This window comes from Anabrus simplex, chromosome 3, assembly GCF_040414725.1.
Source record: "Anabrus simplex isolate iqAnaSimp1 chromosome 3, ASM4041472v1, whole genome shotgun sequence".
NCBI lineage: Eukaryota > Metazoa > Arthropoda > Insecta > Orthoptera > Tettigoniidae > Anabrus > Anabrus simplex.
Window position 1 is genome coordinate 439,517,966 of NC_090267.1, and position 20,904 is coordinate 439,538,869.

The 20,904-nt window shown below is 39.6% G+C and overlaps 1 protein-coding gene across 1 annotated transcript in view; it reads right to left on the reverse strand.

Moving 5' to 3' along the window:
• The window catches only part of LOC136867410 (innexin inx3), an 87,079-nt gene that overhangs the window by 34,102 nt on the left and 32,073 nt on the right, over window positions 1–20,904 (reverse strand). The window contains exon 2 of the mRNA XM_067144606.2: window positions 5,970–6,141. Within this exon, the coding sequence (XP_067000707.1) occupies window positions 5,970–6,129 (160 nt within the window). The 5' untranslated portion in view covers window positions 6,130–6,141. The remainder of the gene's footprint in view (window positions 1–5,969; window positions 6,142–20,904) is intronic.

Below are 20,904 nucleotides of genomic sequence, written 5' to 3' on the forward strand. Positions count from 1 at the left end.
GAATGAATAAGCCCCCAGTTAGCGGCCCGTCGTACTCCTCTGGGGCAATGATTAATGAATGACAAATGAAATGAAATGATGTTGGAGAGTGTTGCTGGAATGAATGATGACGGGGAAAACCGGAGTACCCGGAGAAAAACCTGTCCCGCCTCCGCTTTGTCCAGCACAAATCTCATATGGAGTGAACGGGATTTGAACCACGAAACCCAGCGGTGAGAGGCCAGCGCGCTGCTGCCTGAGCCACGGAGGCTCCTTATAAGTACATTAGGAACAATAAAAGCAATTGGTCCTACCTCCGTTTTCACCCCACCGCGGTTAAGTTGACTTACAACCCCCCCCCCTCCCCCCAAAAAAGAAGGCGTGTTTCTTTATGTTTAAAGGAGATTCCAAATACCAATGTTCACGTGTGTTTACTTCAGTTTTGAGATATAAGTATTCCCATAAAAATAATTCACTTTTTTTCACTTACTTTCACACTCCTCCCCCCTTAAGTGAAATTTCCGGGGGAAAATATGTGTTTCTTTGATAGTAAACGATAGAGCCTCCTTGGCTCACAGCGCGTCGGCCCCTCACCGCTGGATACCGTGGTTCAAATCCCGGTGACTCCATGTGAGATTTGTGCTGGACAAAGCGGAAGCGGGACAGGTTTTTCTCCGGGTACTCCGGTTTTCCCTGTCATCTTTCATTACAGTAACACTCTCCATTATCATTTCATAGCATTTATCATTCATTAATAAATCACCTTGGGAGTGGCGACCCCATTGTGATAACAGCCTATATAAGTTTCATTCATTACATCCCTGCCCCGCCAATGACTGGAAAACAGGTTGTAGGTTTTCATTTTCAATTGTAAAGGATCTTCTAAATACCTATTATCTTCAGTTTTTGAGATATGTGTCCTCATGAAACGAATTCAACTCCTTTTCACACCCGCCCCAAAGATGATTCCTGCCCCCCCCCCCCTCAAAAAAACGCGTCGTTTTATTTTAAAAAAGATCTAAATACCAATTTTCACGTCTGTAACAACTTTAGTTTTTATTAGATGTAAGTATCCTCATACAATTAATTCAATTAATTTTTCTATTTTCACCCCCCACCCTTCATTGGATTTTCCGAGAATACCTGTTTCTTTACTTCAACAGGAGATTCTGAATACTAGTTTTTACGTCTGTAGCATTTTACGTTTCTGAGATATACTATAGATATAGTCTTTCTAAAAAATCACCCTAATTTGTCACTCCTGTTTAACCCCCATTAATTAGATTTTCCAAAAACAAAAAAGTAAATGTTTCTGTATTTTAAAAGGAGATTCCATATACTAACAGTCTGGTCTGTTAATATCTTCAGTTTCTGAGATATAAGTATCCTCATTAAAGGCATTCAACCCATTTTTCACTCCTTTTCACCCCTCCTATTGGGATTTTCCGAAAACAAAAAAATAAGTGTTTCTTTATTTTGAAAAGTGATTCTAAGTACCAATTTCTACGTCTGTAAACTTTTACAGTTTCCAGATATAGATACACTCATTTTAAAAATTCACCCCACTTTTCACCCCCCCCCCAATTATTTGGATTTTCTAAAAAAGTACGTTTTCCTTTATATTTAAAGGAGGTTACAATTAAATATTCCTTATTAAAGGCATTCAACCATCTTTCACCCCCTTTCAACCCTCCTATTGGGATTTTCCGAAAACAAAAAAATATGTGTTTCTTTATTTTGAAAGTAGATTCAAAGTACCAATTTTTACATCTGTAGATTTTGAAAGTTTTGGGATATAGATAAACTCATTTTAAAAATTCACCCCCCTTTCAACCCTCCAATATTTGGATTTTCCAAAAACAAAAAGTAATGTTTCTTTATTTTTAAAGGAAATCCCAAATACCTTTTTTCAGGTCTGTAATATCTTCAGTTTCTGAGATATAAGTATTCTCATTAAAGGCATTCAACCCATTCTTCACTCCTTTTCGCCCTCCTATTGGGATTTTCCGAAAACAAAAAAATACGTGTTTCTTTATTTTGAAAGGAAATACTAAATACCAATTTGTACGTTTGAAAACTTTTACAGTTTTGAGATATAGATACACTCATTTTAAAAATTCATCCCTCCCCTTTTCACCCCCATTATTTGGATTTTCCAAAAGCAAAAAAATACGTGTTTCTTTATTGTAAGAGGAGGTTCCAAATTTAAATTTTTATGACTATAACATCTTCAGTTTTTGAGATATAAGTCTCCACATAAAAGGTGTTCAACTCTTTCCCCCCCCCCCTTTTCACCCCCCTTCATCGGATTTTCCGAAAACAAAAAAATACGTGTTTCTTTATTTTTAAAGGAGAAATCAAATACCAATTTTTATTACTCTAAACATTTAAGTTTTTGAGATATGGATATTCTCATTTTAAAAATTAACCCTCCTTTTCACCCCCTTAGCGACGGAATATCCAAAAATCCTCCCTTAGCGAGCACCTACATGTTAATATGAATGTATCCCCAAAATTTCATTTCTCTATGTCCAGTAGTTTCGGCTCGGCGATGATGAATCAGTCAGGACAAGTTACTTTATATATATATATATATATAGTTTTGTCTGTACATTGCTCAAAACTTCAAAAGAACGGTATATCTGTATCAGTCATGTCCACACTAACAAGGAAATGCACTTTTTCCTTTTCCATAATTTCTGTCTGTCTGTCTGTCTGTCTGTCTGTCTGTCTGTCTGTCTGTCTGTCTGTCTGTACACGCATCATGAGAAAACGGCTGAAGAAAATTTAATGAAAATTGGTATGTGAAGTCGGGGAATGAGCCAATACAATCTGGGCTCTAAGTATTTTATTCACGCTGAGCGAAATGGTAGTTTAAGGGAAGGCTTAAAACTTCAATTCTCAAATATTTTGTTACTAGTCGTCCTATCGATAAATACTGCATAACCAAAGTTATACAGAATTCCGTTTCCGATTATTTATGTCTTATACATTTTTACCGTACCGGCTACGATAACAGAGATATTCATGAATTTGTATTTTTGTTGCTAAGTCCATATCAACGCCGAGCCACGAGAAAATAGGTAAACCGAAATTAATGAAAATCGGTATATAGAGTAGGGGAATAAGAAACTGCAGTCTAAGCTACAAACAATTTTATTCACCCTAGCGGAAATGGTAGTTTAGGGGCAGGCGCCGAAAATTTAATTCTTAAATGCCTATGTTATTGGTCCCATCGAAAAGTACTACGTAACAGAATTTATAGAGAAAACAATTTCCGATCATTTATGTTTTATACAGTTTTACCGTACCGAATATAAGAGTGGTATATCAGAGGCGAAAAAAAAAAAAACCACTAAAACGTGAAGGCCTACAATATCGAAAGTTCATAAAATTGATCAGCAATAACATTGCATTGACCACTGTTTGTTGTAATGTTCTTTGTCTCTAATGCTGCCACTCATCTCCGATAGATGGGATTATTGCTGCGTACCGAGTATAACAGCCTGCCTGAATATTGGCGGGAAACAGCAGGGGAGTTAGATAACTTTCTTCTCGAGCATACCATTCCTCTGGTTCATACATTTTTTGATACTGGTGGTACATAACACGCTGGTTCATCATAGTATTCCAGTTATTTGATCCCTACTCTGACGCGCTGATTGGATTGATTAGTGTGCACAATTAACGGAATAATGGCAGAGGCTCACTTATGACCTGGTCTAGAATTACAATTTTGGCCTATTCCAAATGATAGCACCACAATTCACTTAATAACTTAAAATTCAATCCTGAAATGGGCAGTTTCTTAAGAAAAGCTTCTTTCTCTTCACTTTTATTAAATTACACATTAATTTTATTCGAAATTAGCAGCCAAGAGGGGGTTTCTCCTCTGACTCGGAGGAAAAATTTGCCTCCACGGCTCACGACTGTCTGCGGCTTGGTCATTCCAGCTCTGAAACTTTGGACTGTTAGATCGGCATTGTACTACTGTTCGTTAAAAATGAGAAAAGGTGTGGTTTTTCATAAGATCGAGCATTTCATATGATAGCATTGCTTTTAATCGCGACATTCCTACTGGCGTCATTGTAATGACCTATGTTGATTTAAGTTGGGAAAACCACTAAGGCAGTATTTCTGTGGATGTAAAAAGGCAGGTGCAGAGTGAGAGTCTGCTATAATAATGAAAATTCCCCAATTTCATTGTGACTGATGGTAGGCAAGAGGGCCTACCATTACAAAGTAAATTCCCTAACCCAGTCTTCGCATAAAAAAAGACGTTTAGTGACTTTCCCGTCGCGTTTCTAGGGTAACGTTAAGAGCTATGCAATGTATTACAATCTTACTCATAACGTGTACACTACCTAACCTAGAATTCTGTATACAATGTAGAATTCCGTAGCGAAGCATGGGTACATCAGCTAATAATAATAATAATAATAATAATAATAATAATAATAATAATAATAATAATAATAATAATAATAATAATAATAATAATAATAATAATAATAATAATAATAATGTGGCCTGCTGCAGGTCTTTCGAGTTGACATCATATAGGCGACCCTTACGTCTGTGAGGATGAGGCCCTACCTAAGATGAATTCTAATGCTGAAGACGGCACGAACACCCAATCCCCGAGCCATAGGAATTCACCCAACCGGGAACTGAACCCGGAACTTCTTGAACAAAGGCCAGCACACTAACCATTTAGCCATGGAGCCAAACAGATCCCGGTAAAAAATGGTATCTGGCCAGAAATCGAAACCAGAGCCCCCATGTAAGAGACAGGCTTGCACTGACCTAGATCGCGAGGCCTGTTTCCCTTACATGTAGCATAATGATGTAATTACATTGAAGTTACATAAAGGTTCACGGTTCACTCAATTTAAAAAATATATAAAATCTTCCATTAAGAGTAGTGTAGCATAATATTATAATGCATTCGCGGTCAACTTCAATGTACCTGTCGGTAATAAATCTGCAAGACATTCAGAATGAACTAAATTCCTCTATATATTTCGAGCTCAAATTGTTGCCTCCGTTTGCTGCAATACTCTGTATTGGATGTTGTATCTCCGTTTTCTTCTCCTGCTCTTCATTGCTAAAACTTGTACACAATCAAATTTTTGTTAAATTCAAGACTTCGCAAGAATTGTCAATATTTCACAAGTTTACTTGTCAAATTGCTTGCGGTAACTGAGAAGCCTTGAGAAGTCTTCAAAAGTCTTGAAAGGGAATTACTAAAGAGCCTCCTAAGTAGTGTTTCCTCCTCCACATGTCTCGCATGACCGAACCATTCAAGTTCGAACATAACCAAACTGTTTTTCATACCAAGTGAGTTAGCCGTGCGGTTAGGGTCGCGTAGCTGTGAGCTTGCATTCGGGAGAAGATGAATTCGAATCCCACCATCGACAGCCCTGAAGATGGTTTCCTGTTGTTTCCCATTTTCACACCAGACTTTACCTTAATGAAGGCTACGAAAGCTTCCCTCCCTATCCTATTGTATTAGGGAAAATTAAGTTCTTTCATAACCGAACCTTTATTTCTTCCCAAAAGAACCGTATTTCATTGTTCTCATCACTGTTGCTACATCATGTCTGCTGTACATTGGATATCCAGAAAATTACAAGGATTATCCAATTTCCACTGAAGGAAGTAATTCCAATATACAGTATAATGTACTATATAAGTTACATGCATGTAGCATGCACATTACCAAATATGTTTTTCTCTAAATATGTTAATTTATCAAAAGGTTTTGGATACAAATGTCAGAAAAGCTTTACTCATGTATTTTGCATTCACGACATTACGATCGTGCCTCCTGGAAATAACAACCTGATCATCAATGGTACAGCTTTAAGCAATTAAATCCCTAGACGATGCAAAGTACCGGTATATATGCACAAAAAATGAAAACTGAAAATTTTAATTGTCTGTTAGTTTAGTACTTACTTAATCCATCCTAACATTTTTCAACTCACCCAGTAGGCTATGTGCTGTGCATAAAATACACGACAGGAAGAAGATGGCTGAAGTAATTCGATAATGACAACGGAACAATGCGTTGTCGATGACAGCTCTGTCCGCTAAAAAGTGGTATTTAAAAAAACCTGAAACCGCTGACACCAAGCCAAACACCATGTTGTCCTAGTGCTGAAACAACAGAAACATGAATTTAAATATGAAATCTTATCCACAGCATGATCAATATAACATAGAACTATTCGTTTCTACTTGTAATAAACATAAATTATAGATCACTAGAAGACCCGCCTGGTGGCTATGATCGTTAAGGCGTTGAAGTCTAAACGGTCTGACACCGAGGTTAGCCGATTCGAGTCCCATTAGAATGTTGGCCGGTAGTGTAGAGGAGGTGGTGGTATACAATTTCTAATCACTAGATTGCGTGCCAAAAATCTGGATTAAATTCCAAACCTTTCTGCAGTGTTCATATGGAGTGAGTCTTCATATGGTGATTCGTCCGTCGGATGGAGACGTTAAGCCTTGAGCAGACCCCTTGTTGTTATTCGACAGCAGGCTAAGTGCCGGCACCGGGCTTCACTCTCTCCCATCCTAGTATCGTATATCACGTTATTCATTTCATATCATTAACTCCTCTGATGACGTTGACGTCAGGATGGGCATCCGGTCATAAAAACTCGCCATGACAGATTCATCTCCCCTCGCCTCATACCCGACCCCGTAGAGAAACGGGACAAGGGTTGTACAAACATAGATCACTAGAAGGGTCGTTGTGAACGTTTCTTCTTCTTGAAGTCTTCATGTGGATTAAGTTCAGTTTTACGATCAGATGCCTTTCCCGACGCCAACCCTATACAGAGGAATGCATTCACTAATGCGTGTTTCTATAGCGATTGATAGTGTTGTGTGTAAATGAAGAGAAATATATTAAAACAGACACTAATACCCAATTCCCGAGCTAGAGGAATTCAGCATACGCAGTTAAGAAAAACGGCCCGACCGGAAATCGAACCTGGACACCTCTGAACCGAGAGGTCTCTATGTAGACCATTCAACCAAGGAGTTGGACATTTGCAATAGGAATCTGTTTTGATAAAATGAAATAATAATAATTGGTTTACGTCCTATTAATTAATTTTATGGTTTTCGGAGATGCTGAGGTGCCGGAATGTAGCCCGCATGAGTTATTTTATGTGCCAGTAAATTTACAGACAAGAGGCTGACGTATTTGAGCACCTCCAAATACCACTGACGTATTTGAGCACCTTCAAATACCACCAGGCTGAGTCAGGATCGAATCTGCCAAGATGGGATCAGAACGCCAGCGCCTAAGCCACTCAGCCCGGTTAAATTGAAATATAGTTACCATTTAAGATCGTATTACACGTAGCTAGTTAAGGTTGATGATACTTGAAAGGGTTTAAAAGAGTCAAGTCCCTATCATTTGTTTCTAGCACGCTGAAGAACGACTGCTAGACAAGTCCCGATATCAATGCTTCTGTAAGAGACCGTCATAGTGGAGACGAAGCAGAAGAAGAAGAAGAAGAAGAAGAAGAAGAAGAAGAAGAAGAAGAAGAAGAAGAAAGGGAGACAGACAGACAGAGAGAGAAAATCCAAAAATGATAGCTACCCTTGTATTATAAGGGTTACCGGTACCGTGAAGATACAGCCTCATAATTTCAAACAATATTTCAGTGATATCTATATACAGTATATACTAGCAAGATACCCGTGCTTCGCTACGGCGTTAAAATGAAAGTTATTATTCAAAGTGTTACATTTTGGAAAGTCCACTGTCAGCTGAGCTTGTAAAATACGTATTCAATTCTTACGTCAAACGGTTTTGGGGGAATGGTTATTTATTTTATAATCTACCACTCACTTGAACCTCGTACAGAAGAATTTGAATGTTTTAAACCATATCTGATTTAACATCTAGGATGAAAAAGCGGCCAACTGTTTTTTTTTTTAAGTTGCTTTACGTCGCACCGACACAGATTGGTCTTATGGCGACGATGGGACAGGAAAGGGCTAGGAGTGGGAAGGAAGCGGCCGTGGCCTTAATTAAGGTACAGCCCCAGCATTTGCCTGATGTGAAAATGGGAAACCACGGAAAACCATCTTCAGGGCTGCCGACAGTGGGGTTCGAACCTACTGTCTCCCGAATACTGGATACTGGCCGCACTTAAGCGACTGCAGCTATCGAGCTCGGTACGGCCAACTGTGAAATTTTGATTTTGTACATCGAACAGTAATGGAGGAATGAATACTTGTGTAAGGAGTGAATAATTTGAAATATTTATTACCATCTAGGATATAGAAGATCACCCTTCATTAAAAAAAAAAAGTTATGTTAGTGTTTGAAACGATTTTGGAAGAATGGATATGGTGTTTTTGAAAGTCTCTTAGGGGAGAAATGTTTTGAAGTATATGGTATTTTACATCAAGGACATAAAAGAAGAACCATCTCGTAAAATTACAACTTTGTACGCCAAACGGTTTTGGAGGGATGAATAATTTAGTTTATGGAGCTAACCTCATTTGACACTTTAACGGTGGAACGTTTACAAATATTTCCTATTTCACCCTAGAATTTAAAATACATACCGCTATTTGAAATTTTGTCTTCGTACGTTAAACTACTTCGGAGGAAGGAATTAATATATTTTTTCGGATCTTAACACCCATTTAAACCTCTGAGGAGTTAAATTTGTTTCAAACCTTCGATTATTTAAAACCTAGGATATCATTTGATATTTTTTTTCTTTAATATGACCTTCGTCCATAGGACATTTGGCCATCAATAATGTATAGGGATAAAAATTGTTGCAGAAAAGAGAAAGAAAAAGGGACAACAAGTTAAAAGACATACAAAATAACAGAAATGACCTGGAACAGAGCAAAAAGGAAGCAAAACACACTTGAAATAAAGACACTTACTCTTTAGATATTAACACCAGTTTTTGTGAAGTATGTTGCAATTGCATTGTACACACGTAAGTCTCCAGTTGCCAGTAATAGCTGAATATGTGTGGGTAAGGGAACCCGAAGGTGCACAAGGGTACGGAACAATTCGCTGAGAAAGAATACAGTTCTACTGCACTCGAAGATAATGTGGTTCACATCTCCCGTGTTTCTTGCGCTACACGGACATTGTGCTGATTGGAGAACTCCAATCCTGTTGATGTGAGCGGTGAATCAAGCATGGTTGAACATCATCCGAATGATGGTAGTTACTTGGCCTCGGGCCCATCTGACGTCTTGATACCATGGTTTGTTGAATGCAGGCATAGTATCGTCCTTTGTGTTGAGTAGTCCTGTTCCACAGAGCTGTCCATTCAACATACGTTTTCCTTCTGCTAGTAACATAAAAATCAGTACAGGGAAGGCGTAATGAAAGGAATAAGCCAGTACGTGCACCTTGTTTGGCCAGACTGTCAACCAGATCATTGTATGGAAGTCCGGAATGTCCTTTCACCCATAAAAATGACACATATTTTCCGCGCGATTTCATGACAGACGATAATTCTAATATTTCATAGATGTAGGAGTGTGTTCGTATGTTTCGTCGAGGATGTCCCAATTTCCTAATAGCACTTTGAGAATCTGAAATGATAAATATCTTATGAAAATTTCTGGATTGTGAGTAATACAGTGCTTCCCGGATGGCGACAACTTCAGCAGTGTAGACGGATGCTTCAATGGGAAGAGAAAAATGGCCATATTCCTGTGTTTGCACGCAAAAATATGCAAAACCAACTGAATCTGTTAATTTTGCACCGTCGGTATAAATGTGGATGTAGTTGGACCAAGTAGATTAAATAAAATCAATTACGTGTTTATTTGGGGCAGGTTTTTCTAGCAGGTACCTGGGGACATAATATGTGGAAGGTGAAGATATCGAACAGGCGTAGTTACAATGGAATGCCGGAATTGTGTGGGACTTCAAAGTCAAGGGTAGACAGAACTTCAGTCTCTTAAACATTCTAGAAGTAGAGGTGGATGTTTTCCATGACGTTCGCGATATTGGTTGTGCAGAAGTTGTAGGCTCTTGAATAACGGGTGATCCTCCAGAGTAGAACGTTGAAGGAGAAATTTAGTTGCCAGTAGTTTCCTTCTCAAGTACAGGGGTTGTTCATGAGCTTCGACCTGTAGAGCATTTGTAGGCGTTGACGTACTCTGAGAGCACGAAATTGTAGGACATTTAATTTCTCCAGAACATACTTCGGAGCACTGCTGTACAACATACTGCCATAGTCAATAACTGTCCGTATCAAGGAGCGGTAAAGAATGGGCAAAGAGACGGGAGCAGCGCCCCACCAATGCGGGTTTAGAAACGAAGGACGTTCAGTGCACGCAGTGCCCGTGTGTGGATGTAAGCAATAATGTCCACTCCAAGTGAGTTTGCTATCCAAATGTATACCCAGGAGGCGAACAGTAGACTTCACAGGAAAAGAATATTGTCCAAGTTGAATAGTAGAAGACGGAAGAACCAGTTTCTGTTTGGTGAATATATTGACGGATGATTTTGTAGGAGAAAGTCCACTCTGTGTAGTTCATTCTTGAAGACATTGTGATGCTGTGTGCAGACGCTGAAGAGTAATTGTCAAATTGATTGAAGAAATATAAATGCAGACATCCTCAGCATATTGCAAGACACGGACGGCGGAACTAAATATTGAGTCCAAGTCAGAGGTGTAGATAGCATAGAGTAAGGGACTTAATACACTGCCCTATGGAAGGCATTTAGAGACTGTACGCGGTCCAATAAAAGTAGGGCCGTTCCGAACGTATATAGTGCGTTCTTTAATCAAAGTCGCAATGCCGAAGATAAGAGATCTTGGTAGTTTCAAGGCTGCTAACTTACGCAACAGTAGAGATACGTACACATTGTCGTAAGCAGAACCAATGTTCAAGCAAAGTGCGGCCAGATAACCCCGAGTTTGAAGAGTTTGGTGGATGGGTAAATAGTGCATGGTGAGATATAAAGAGTATGCAACAAAATTTCAATCGCATAACGGTCCGAACAGATGACATATGGCAAAGTTTTCTAAGACACTGTATTCAAGAGTGTAGAAGAACACAATGTAACATCAACAGCAGAAGGACGCTGTCCAAGTCGAGGGACGAGAGATGGAGATCCATCAATTTAAAATAAAAAAGTTAATTTCGACGAGGATGTTCAATAGGGCAGTACCCGCAGCATCGGTGAACGCACAACCCCAGGCTTCACAATGTGCATTCAGATCTCCACATATTAAGTATGGCGGGTCGAGTTGTGATATCAGAGTGTACCATTCGTTAAGCTCAATCACACATCGAGGAGGGCAATACATTGATAACAGGGTAAAAGGCTTGGGAGGCAAGTCTATCCGTACAGCTGCGGCCTGGAAAGAAGGCACTTGTCTAAAATTCAGATGGATCATCTTATGTCGTACTTGAGAGGAAACAAGGAGAGCTGCTCCACCGTAACCATCCACACTATCATCTCTGTACACTCTGAAGCCTCTAAACCGCACCGCCAGATCTGGAGATGTCCAACTTTCAGATATGGCAACGACAGAAATCTGCCTGTTATGAATCTCCTTTAATAAACTGTCTTTGTTAGCTGTCAAAGAATGAGCGTTCCACTGTAATATTTTTAGATTAATTACCATTGTTATCATTTGATATTTTAACTTCGTAATTGAGACGGTTTCATATAAATGTATATTTCTGTCATCAATCCTCATCCCCCATTATTTGAAATGCAATTCTTATTTTTATCCTCATAAAAAGAATTGAACTCCTTTTACACCCCCTTAAGTTTTCCCTCCCCCACCCCCAACAATAAATGCGTGTTTATTTGTAAAGGAGATTCGAAATACTTATTTTTACGTCCGTAACATCCTTCGCTTTTGTGATATAATTATCCTCATACAAAGAATTAAACTCATTTTTCAATTCATGTACTCATTTTTAATTGGATTTTCCAAAAACAAAAGAATGCGCATTACTTTATTTTTAAAGAAGATTTCAAATAGAAATGTTCATGTCTGTAACATGTCCAGTTTTTGAGATATAAGTATCCTCATAAAAATTCAATCACTTTTCAGTCCTTTCTACACCCCGTTTAAGTGGATTTTAAGAAAACAAAAAAAATATGTTTCTTTATTTTTAAAGGAGATTCAAGTACCAATTTTGACGTCTGTAATACCTTCATATTTTGAGATACCAGTATCCTAATCAAAATAATTCAGCCCCTCTTTTAGTCCCTTTACCCCCCCCCCCAAGTGATTTTTCCGAAAACAAAAAAGTATGTGTTACTTGATTTTTAAGAGATTAAAAATACCAATTTTTACGTCTGTGACGTGATCCGTTTTTGAGATATACTCATTTTAAAAATGTTCATGTCTGTAACATGTCCAGTTTTTGAGATATAAGTATCCTCTTAAAAATTCAATCACTTTTCAGTCCTTTTTACACCCCCTTTAAGTGGATTTTCCTGTTCACCCCCCCTACCTCTTAAGTAAATTTTCCAACAAAAAAATACGTGTTTCTGTATTCTTAAAGGAAATTCCAAAGACCTATTTTCATGACTGTAACATCTTCCTTTTTTTTTTTTTTTTTTTTTTGCTAGGGGCTTTACGTCGCACCGACACAGATAGGTCTTATGGCGACGATAGGATAGGAAAGGCCTAGGAGTTGGAAAGAAGCGGCCGTGGCCTTAATTAAGGTACAGTCCCAGCATTTGCCTGGTGTGAAAATGGGAAACCACGGAAAACCATATTCAGGGCTGCCGATAGTGGGATTCGAACCTACTATCTCCCGGATGCAAGCTCACAGCCGCGCGCCTCTACGCGCACGGCCAACTCGCCCGGTCTTCCGTTTTTTAGAGACGTAAGTATTCACATAAAAGGTATTCAATCCTTCTTTTTCACCTTTTTTTCACCCCCATTAACCGGATTTTCCGAAAACAAAACAAAATACGTATCTCTTTACTTTAGAGGAGATTCCAAATACCAATTTTATGTCTTTAAACTGTTCAATTTTCGAGATATAGATACATTCATTTTAAAAATGAACCCCCCCCCCTTTTTCCCCACACTTAGCGACGGAATATCCAAAAATCCTCCCTTAATAAGTACCTAGATCTTATATGAATATATCCCCAAAATTTCATTTCTTTATGTCCAGTAGTTTTGGCTCGGCGATGATGAATCAGTCAGTAAATGAGGACAAGTAATTTTATATAGGCCTATATTTATATAGATAATAATAAGTCCTGAAAAGGGTGAATTGTTTAAATGAGCATATATGTATCTCAAAAACTTAAAAGTTTACAGACGTAAAAATCGGCATTTAGAATCTCCTTTAAAAAAGAAGCATGTCTTCTTTATTTTCGTAAAATCTCCTTGGTGGGGCGGCGAGGGGGTGAATAAAGGTGAAATATGGGTTGAATACATTTTATGAGAATACTTTTATCCACTTTAGGGGAATGAAACAATTGAAAAATTAGTTGAATTCTGTGAATGAGGATACTTATATCTCAAAAACTAAAGATGTTACAGACGTGAACATTGACATTTGGAATCTCTTTTAAAAATCCTCTTAACAGGGATGAAATAATTTAAAAATTTGTTCAATAATTTGTATGAGGATACTTACATGTAAAAAACTAAAGATGTTACAGACGTTAAAATTGGTATTTGGAATCTCCTTTAAAAATGAAGAAACACGCATTTGGGGGGGGGGGGTCAAAGGAATTGTTTTTTCGCTAGTTGCTTTACATCACACCGACACATATAGGTTTTATGGCGACGATGGGATAGGAAGGGGCTAGGAGTGGAAGGAAGCGGCCGTGACCTTACTTAAGGTACAGCTCCAACATATGCCTGGTGTGAAAATGGGAAACCACGGAAAACCATCTTCAGGGCTGCCGACAGTGGGGTTCGAACCCACTATCTCCCGGATGCAAGTGAAGTCTCTTTATGAGGATACATTTATCTCAAGAACTGAAGATATTACAGTCATGATAATTGGTCATTGGAAGCTCCGGTATAAATAAAGAAAAACGTACTTCTTGTTTTTGGGAAATTCACTTAAGGGGGAGGGTGAAAGGAAGTGCAAAAAAATGAATTATTTTTATGGAGATACTTATATCTCAAAAACTGAAGGTTACAGACGTGAAAATTTGTATTTGGAATCTCCTTTAAAAACAAAGAAACATGCATTTGTTTTGGAGGGGGAATCAACTTAACGGGGGGTGGGGGCTGAAAAAGGAGTTGAATTTTTTTTTTTATGAGGATGCTTATATCTCAAAAACTGAAGATGTTACAGACATGAACATTTGTATTTGGAATCTTCTTTCAAAGCAAATAAATATCTACTAACATTTTGTTTTTGGAAAATCCACTTAGGGCGGTGTGTGTGTGTGAATGAAATTAGTTGAATTCGTTGTATGAGGGTACCTGTATCTCAAAAACGAAAAATGTCACAGACGTGAAAACTGGTATTTGGAATCTCTTTTAGAAAAACACGTATTTTTTTGTTTTCGAAAAATCCACTTAAGGGGTTGAAAACAACTGAAAACGCGGGTGAATTTTTAAAATGGATACCGGTATTCCTACAGCATATCACAAAATATTAACATGTTACAGATGTGAAACCTGATACAATGACATGCATTTTTTTGTTTTCGAAAAAGGTACTTAACGAGGGGTGAAAAGAATCGTCCTTAAACATGAAGAAACACGTATCTTTAAGTTTTCGGAAAATCCATTTAGGTGGGAGTGGAGGAAGGACTGATAAAGGGGTTCAATTATTTTTATGGGGATACTTATATTTCAAAAACTAAAGATGTTACAGACGTGGAAATAGGCACAGTATTTGGAAGCTCTTTTAAAAATAAAAGCGACTTTTTTCCGACTTGAGAGAAAACTGTTTCTCACATGTACAGTTCTATGTCGCATGGTCATCTAAGCCCCAAAAGGCAATACCACAAACGTGGTTTACAATCAGTGTCTGGGGTAAATGAAAATTATTTTTCGGTAAATTTTTATACTTCAGGGATTTTCAGATGTCTCAGTATGGTACCGAGGAACGGTTACTTTTAACAAATTACGAAATCCACGCGAGCGAAGCCGGGGGCAACTGCTGCTATAATAATAATAATAATAAGAAGAAGAAGAAGATATTGACATGGAGGTGGCAGGTAGAATGAAGAAAGCCAGACAGAAGCTGGATGGATTGCGTGCGGTAAGATCTCAGGGAGAAGCAGTTTACAGAAATGGAAACGACTTGTCAGAAACGTCGATCCCGCATGAACGGGGAAAGACGGAAGAGAATACGTTTATTTATTTATTTATTTATTTATTTATTTTTACAAGTTGCTTTACGTCTCACCGACGCAGATAAATTTTACGGCGATGATGGGATAGGGAAGGGCTAGGAGTAGGAACGATGCGGGCGGACCTTAATTAAGGTACAGGCTGGTGTGGAAATGGGAAACCACGGAAAATCAAAAATCATCTTCAGGACTGCCGACAGTGGGGTTCGAACCTACCATCTCTTGAATGCAAGCTCACAGCTGCCCGCCCCTAACCACACCATCAAGTCGCTTGGTAAGAAGAAGAAAAAGCTAAGTTTGAATACTGTAGTCATGTTCTAATTGTGTAAATCATCATCATAATTTATTGTTATTCTTCGTACACTTTTATTGCTTAGTAGCCGTAGATGTTTTCATTGTAGTCTATTTCTTTTAATTCTGCACAAGTATTGTATTTTCTGGTTAGATGGAAGAGAGGGCCTAATGGCATTAATCTTGCCAGGCAAAATAAATCCATTTTGTGCTGTGTTGTATTGCATACACGAGAAAAGTAAACTTTGAGTAGACATCTTGATGCTCTATAGAGAATGCTCCATGAGCCTATTTTTCCTCTACCAGTTAATTTTACACGGAGGTTTCAGGGATGTCACAGGAGAGGATGACAGGCTCGTCCGGAAGGATACTGCGGCAAGCCGATAAGAAGCATGAATATGTTGTGGTTGCTATAAGTCACGCATGTTATCTATAGTTCTTCCTGTAGGAATCATATACGCCTCGTCCCCTATAGGATAAAAAACACCGCATTCCTGTACACCGCTATCGACGCGCCACAGACCCAAGCTCAGTGAGCGCAAATACCAATTTATAGCATCAGTAGTCAGTTGTCCTAACTGAAATTCGTGTCAGGAAAGCTTAATTTATTAATTTCACCTTTTTATTTATTGGGCTTATATTGTCCGTATTGACTTTTACCTAATAATCTCACTACACTGAAAAACCAGGAGTTGATAAGAGTCCGCCTTGTCAATACTATACAAGAACTGTTTAATACATATTATTTAATCGTAAGTTACATGTTTCGAGAATAGAGTACATTCTCTTCAACAGCAAAACATACCTCCTAAAAATCTTGAGGACTTCAGCATCACATACTAGAAACTTCGCTGCTAGAGCGACGCATCACGTCGGCCGTGATAATACAAATACCCTACAAATAAAATAAAAAGCTGTTACTATAATTCATCTCATAACAATAATCTCATTCCCATTACTGGGATTACAATAAAAAAGCTTCAGCTGTTATATGTAAATAAATTATGTCGTCTGATTTTACTTTTAAATTATTATTAAAAACGTATCTTCCGTATTAGTTAGGTGGAACTTCTCTGAACTAGGGATGGGGGCGATATATCGGTTTTTATGAAATACCGATATTTTCATTTCGATTTGTCGATATATTGATAGTGAAAATGTTATTCAGTTAATCTCAAAATATATCGTTTTTTCCATTAATGTATCGTTTTCTTTGAATAATAATAATAATAATAATAATAATAATAATAATAATAATAACAATAATAAACCAAGATCACACAATAGGAAGCGGACCGGCAACACCTGGTCGCAAGAAAGTAAAGAAGCCCATTCCGGAAGGATGAAGAAATACTGAGCTGATCGAAAGAAGATCTAGAAATGAATGATGCTTAACGTGGTCCGTAGTAGATCCTAAAACCCAAGTGAAAAACAAAAATAATATTGTACATTCATCAAATAGTGGTCCAAGAATTATTGTGGTGAAGGGATTAAACCATAAATATTAATGTAAGTATGTAAATTTATATGATATAACGATTTTTAGAAGCCTCCGTGGCTCAGGCGGCAGAGCGCCGGCCCCTCACCGCTGGATACCGTGGTTCAAATCCCGGTCACTCCATGTGAGATTCGTGCTGAGCAAAGCAGAAGCAGGACAGGTTTTCCTCCGGGTACTCCGGTTTTCCCAGTATTATTTCATTCCAGCAACTCTCTCCATTAACCTAGACGAGTGCGACAGGCTTCGGCAGCCGGCACATTTCTTGTCCTCGCCGCTAGATGGGGGCTTCATTCATTCCATTTCTGACCCGGTCAAATGACTGGAAACAGGCTGTGGGTTTTCATTTTCATAACGGCTTTTACAAAAAAATAGTAATTTTATTTCTAAAAACAAAGCAATAAATAGCTACTTTTAAAATACACATATTGAGTCAAGATGTTTTAATTGGTAATATCATTCATTTAGTAATTTCATTAAGAATACTAATGCAGTATTTTACTAATTCCTGATGCTGAGAGAACGAATGAAAAAATTACCGAAACCATCATGAAAATTACCCTCCAGCACTGTGGAGGGAAGTTGATGGCAGTTATTGCCTCGCATTGTTCCTTGAAAAAAAATGGCGCATGGCTTTTCTTTTTTAGTGCCGGGAGTGCCCGAGGACAAGTTCGGCTCGCCAGATGCAGGTCTTCTGATTTGACACTCGTAGGTGACCTGCGCGTCGTGATGAGGATGAAATGATGATGAAGATGACACCTACACCCCGCCCCCGTGTCAGCGAAATTTACCAATTATGGTTAAAATTCCCTACACCACCGGGAATCGAAGCCGGGACTCCAGTGACCAAAGGCCAGCACGCTAACTATTTAGCCATGGAGCCGGACATACAGTTCCTTAAAGAAATACAACTAAAGAGCTAATAGATAACAATTATGAAGCTTATGTATCCAAGTTTAAGACTTTCGAATTTGTTGCATTAATAATAGAAATATGGATGGACATTCAGATGAAAAGATTTTTAGGGGTTACTCTGCACTTTGCAAAGAAAAAGGAATTAAATTCTGTAAATACTAGAGTATATGAGCTGAATGAGTCACACACGTTAAATTCAACTATGTGATCAAAAGTATCCGGACACCCCCAAAAACATACGTTTTTCATCTTAGGTGCATTGTGCTGCCACCTATTGCCAGGTACTCCATAGCAGCGACCTCAGTAGTCATTCGACAAAGTGAGAGAGCAGAATGGGGCGCTCCGCGGACCTCACGGACTTCGAACGTGCTCAGGTGATTGGGTGTCACTTGTGTCAGAAGTCCGTACGCGAGATTTCCACACTCCTAAACATCCCTAGATCCACTTTTTCTGATGTGATAGTGAAGTGGAAACGTGAAGGGACATGTACAGCACGAGAGCGTACAGGCCGACCTCGTCTGTTGACTGACAGACCGCCGACAGTTGAAGAGGGTCGTCAAGTGAAATAGGCAAGCATTTCTCCAGACCATACCACAGGAATTCCAAACTGCATCAGGATCCACTCCAAGTACTATGATAGTTCGGCGGGAGGTGAGAAAACTTGGATTTCATGGTCAAGCGGCTGCCCATAAGCCACACATCACGCAGGTCAATGCCAAACGACTCCTCGCTTGGTGTAAGGAGCGTAAACATTGGACGATTGAACAGTGGAAAAACGTTGTGTGGAGTGACGAATCACGGTACACAATGTGGCGATGCGGTGGCAGGGTGTGGGTATGGCGAATGCCCGTTGAACGTCATCTCACAGCGTGTGTAGAGCCAACAGTAAAATTCGGAGGCGATGGTGTTATGGTGTGGTCGTGCTTTTCATGGAAGGGGCTTGCACCCCTTGTTGTTTTGTGTGGCACTATCACAGCACAGGCATACATTGATGTTTTAAGCACCTTCTTGTTTTCCACCGTTGAAGAGCACTTCGGGAATGGCGATTGCATCCTTCAACACGATCGAGCACCTGTTAATAATGCACGACCTGTGGCGGAGTGGCTACACGACAATAACATCCCTGTAATTGACTGGGCTGCAAAGAGTCCCGATCTGAATTCCATAGAACACCTTTGGGATGTTTTGGAACGCCGACTTCGTGCCAGGCCTCACCGACCGACATCGCTACCTCTTCTCAGTGCAACGCTCCGTGAAGAATGGGCTGTCATTCCCCAAGCAACCTTCCAGCACGTAACTGAACGTATGCCTGCGAGAGTGGAAGCTGCCATCAAGGCTAACGGTGGGCCATGCTCAAATCTCGGCGCGTATCGGGTCGGCTCGATCCCGCTCGAACACGGGTATCGTTTGCACCTCACTAGCTGTAGCCCGAGTCGAGTCAGACACCGCCTTCGGTCACGTGACTGCTCGAACTTGCTTCGAACAGGCTCGAACCTCGGCGCGTATCGGGACGGCTAGATCCTGCTCAAGCCGGGCTGAGTGGCTCAGACGGTTAAGGCGCTGGCCTTCTAACCCCAACTTGGCAGGTTCGATCCTGGCTCAGTCCGGTGGTATTTGAAGGTGCTCAAATACGATAGCCCCGTGTCGGTAGATTTACTGGCACGTAAAAGAACTCCTGCGGGACTAAATTCCGGCACCTCGGCGTCTCCGAAGACCTTAAAAAGTAGTTAGTGGGACGTAAAGCAAATAACATTATTATTATTATTATTATTATTATTATTATTATTATTATTATTATTATTATCCTGCTCGAACATGGGTATCGTTTGCCCATCACTAGCTGTAGCCCGACTCAGACTCCGCCTTCGGTCAAGTGACTGCTCAAGCTTTTTCGAACAGGCTCGAACCTCGGCGCGTATCGGGTCGGCTCGATCCCGCTCGAACACGGGTATCGTTTGCACCTCACTAGCTGTAGCCCGAGTCAGACACCGCCTTCGGTCACGTGACTGCTCGAGCTTGCTTCGAACAGGCTCGAACCTCGGCGCGTATCGGGTCGGCTCGATCCTGCGCGAACATGGGTATCGTTTGCACCTCACACTGATAACTTTCACATATTACTACATTCAGTCATTGACGTATATCTTATGGGGAATAAAGATTGTCCATAAAATTAGAAGGCTTACATTATGATAATATACAATGAAAAGGACAAAGCATGTATCCGTAATATTCCCCGCGTATTAACATAAGTATTTCCTCCCAAGGCAGTAATTGTGTGCCTTGTAACAACTGTACGTTTGGCGCAACATTATGAATAAAAAACCAAACCAAACCCCATGGCGCAACAGCCCTGAAGGGCCATGGCCTACCAAGCGACCGCTGCTCAGCCCGAAGGTCTGCAGATTACGAGGTGTCGTGTGGTCAGCACGACAGATCCTCTCGTGTGTTATTCTTGGCTTTCTAGGCCATGCAAAATTATGAATACAGTAATATTATTGTTACAATGTCCTGCTTTGGGTGCCTAGACAGCTGTGCAGCGCGGCAGGCGATGTTCTCCTTCTGTCCTCAATGTTGAGGGGTTTGAATCCACTCCTTGGGAGAGAATCACCTTTTTTGCTGGTATAGAAGAATTTGAATAAGAAAGGATTGACATCTCATCAATCGTGTACACAAATACATGTATACATATTATTATGCAGCAATGTTACTGTCTGATTGCGTGAAATATATATGAAAATCAAAAGTGACTCGAGGTTTCAAGCTGTATCCTTTACCATAATTCAGGTCAATCGGTTCGGTAGTTTTCGAGTCCATCAGGAACAAATAATACAACATCTTATGGTGTCAAAAATCCTGACTCTGTCCGGTATCGAACCCGGGACCTCTGTGACCAAAGGCCAACACG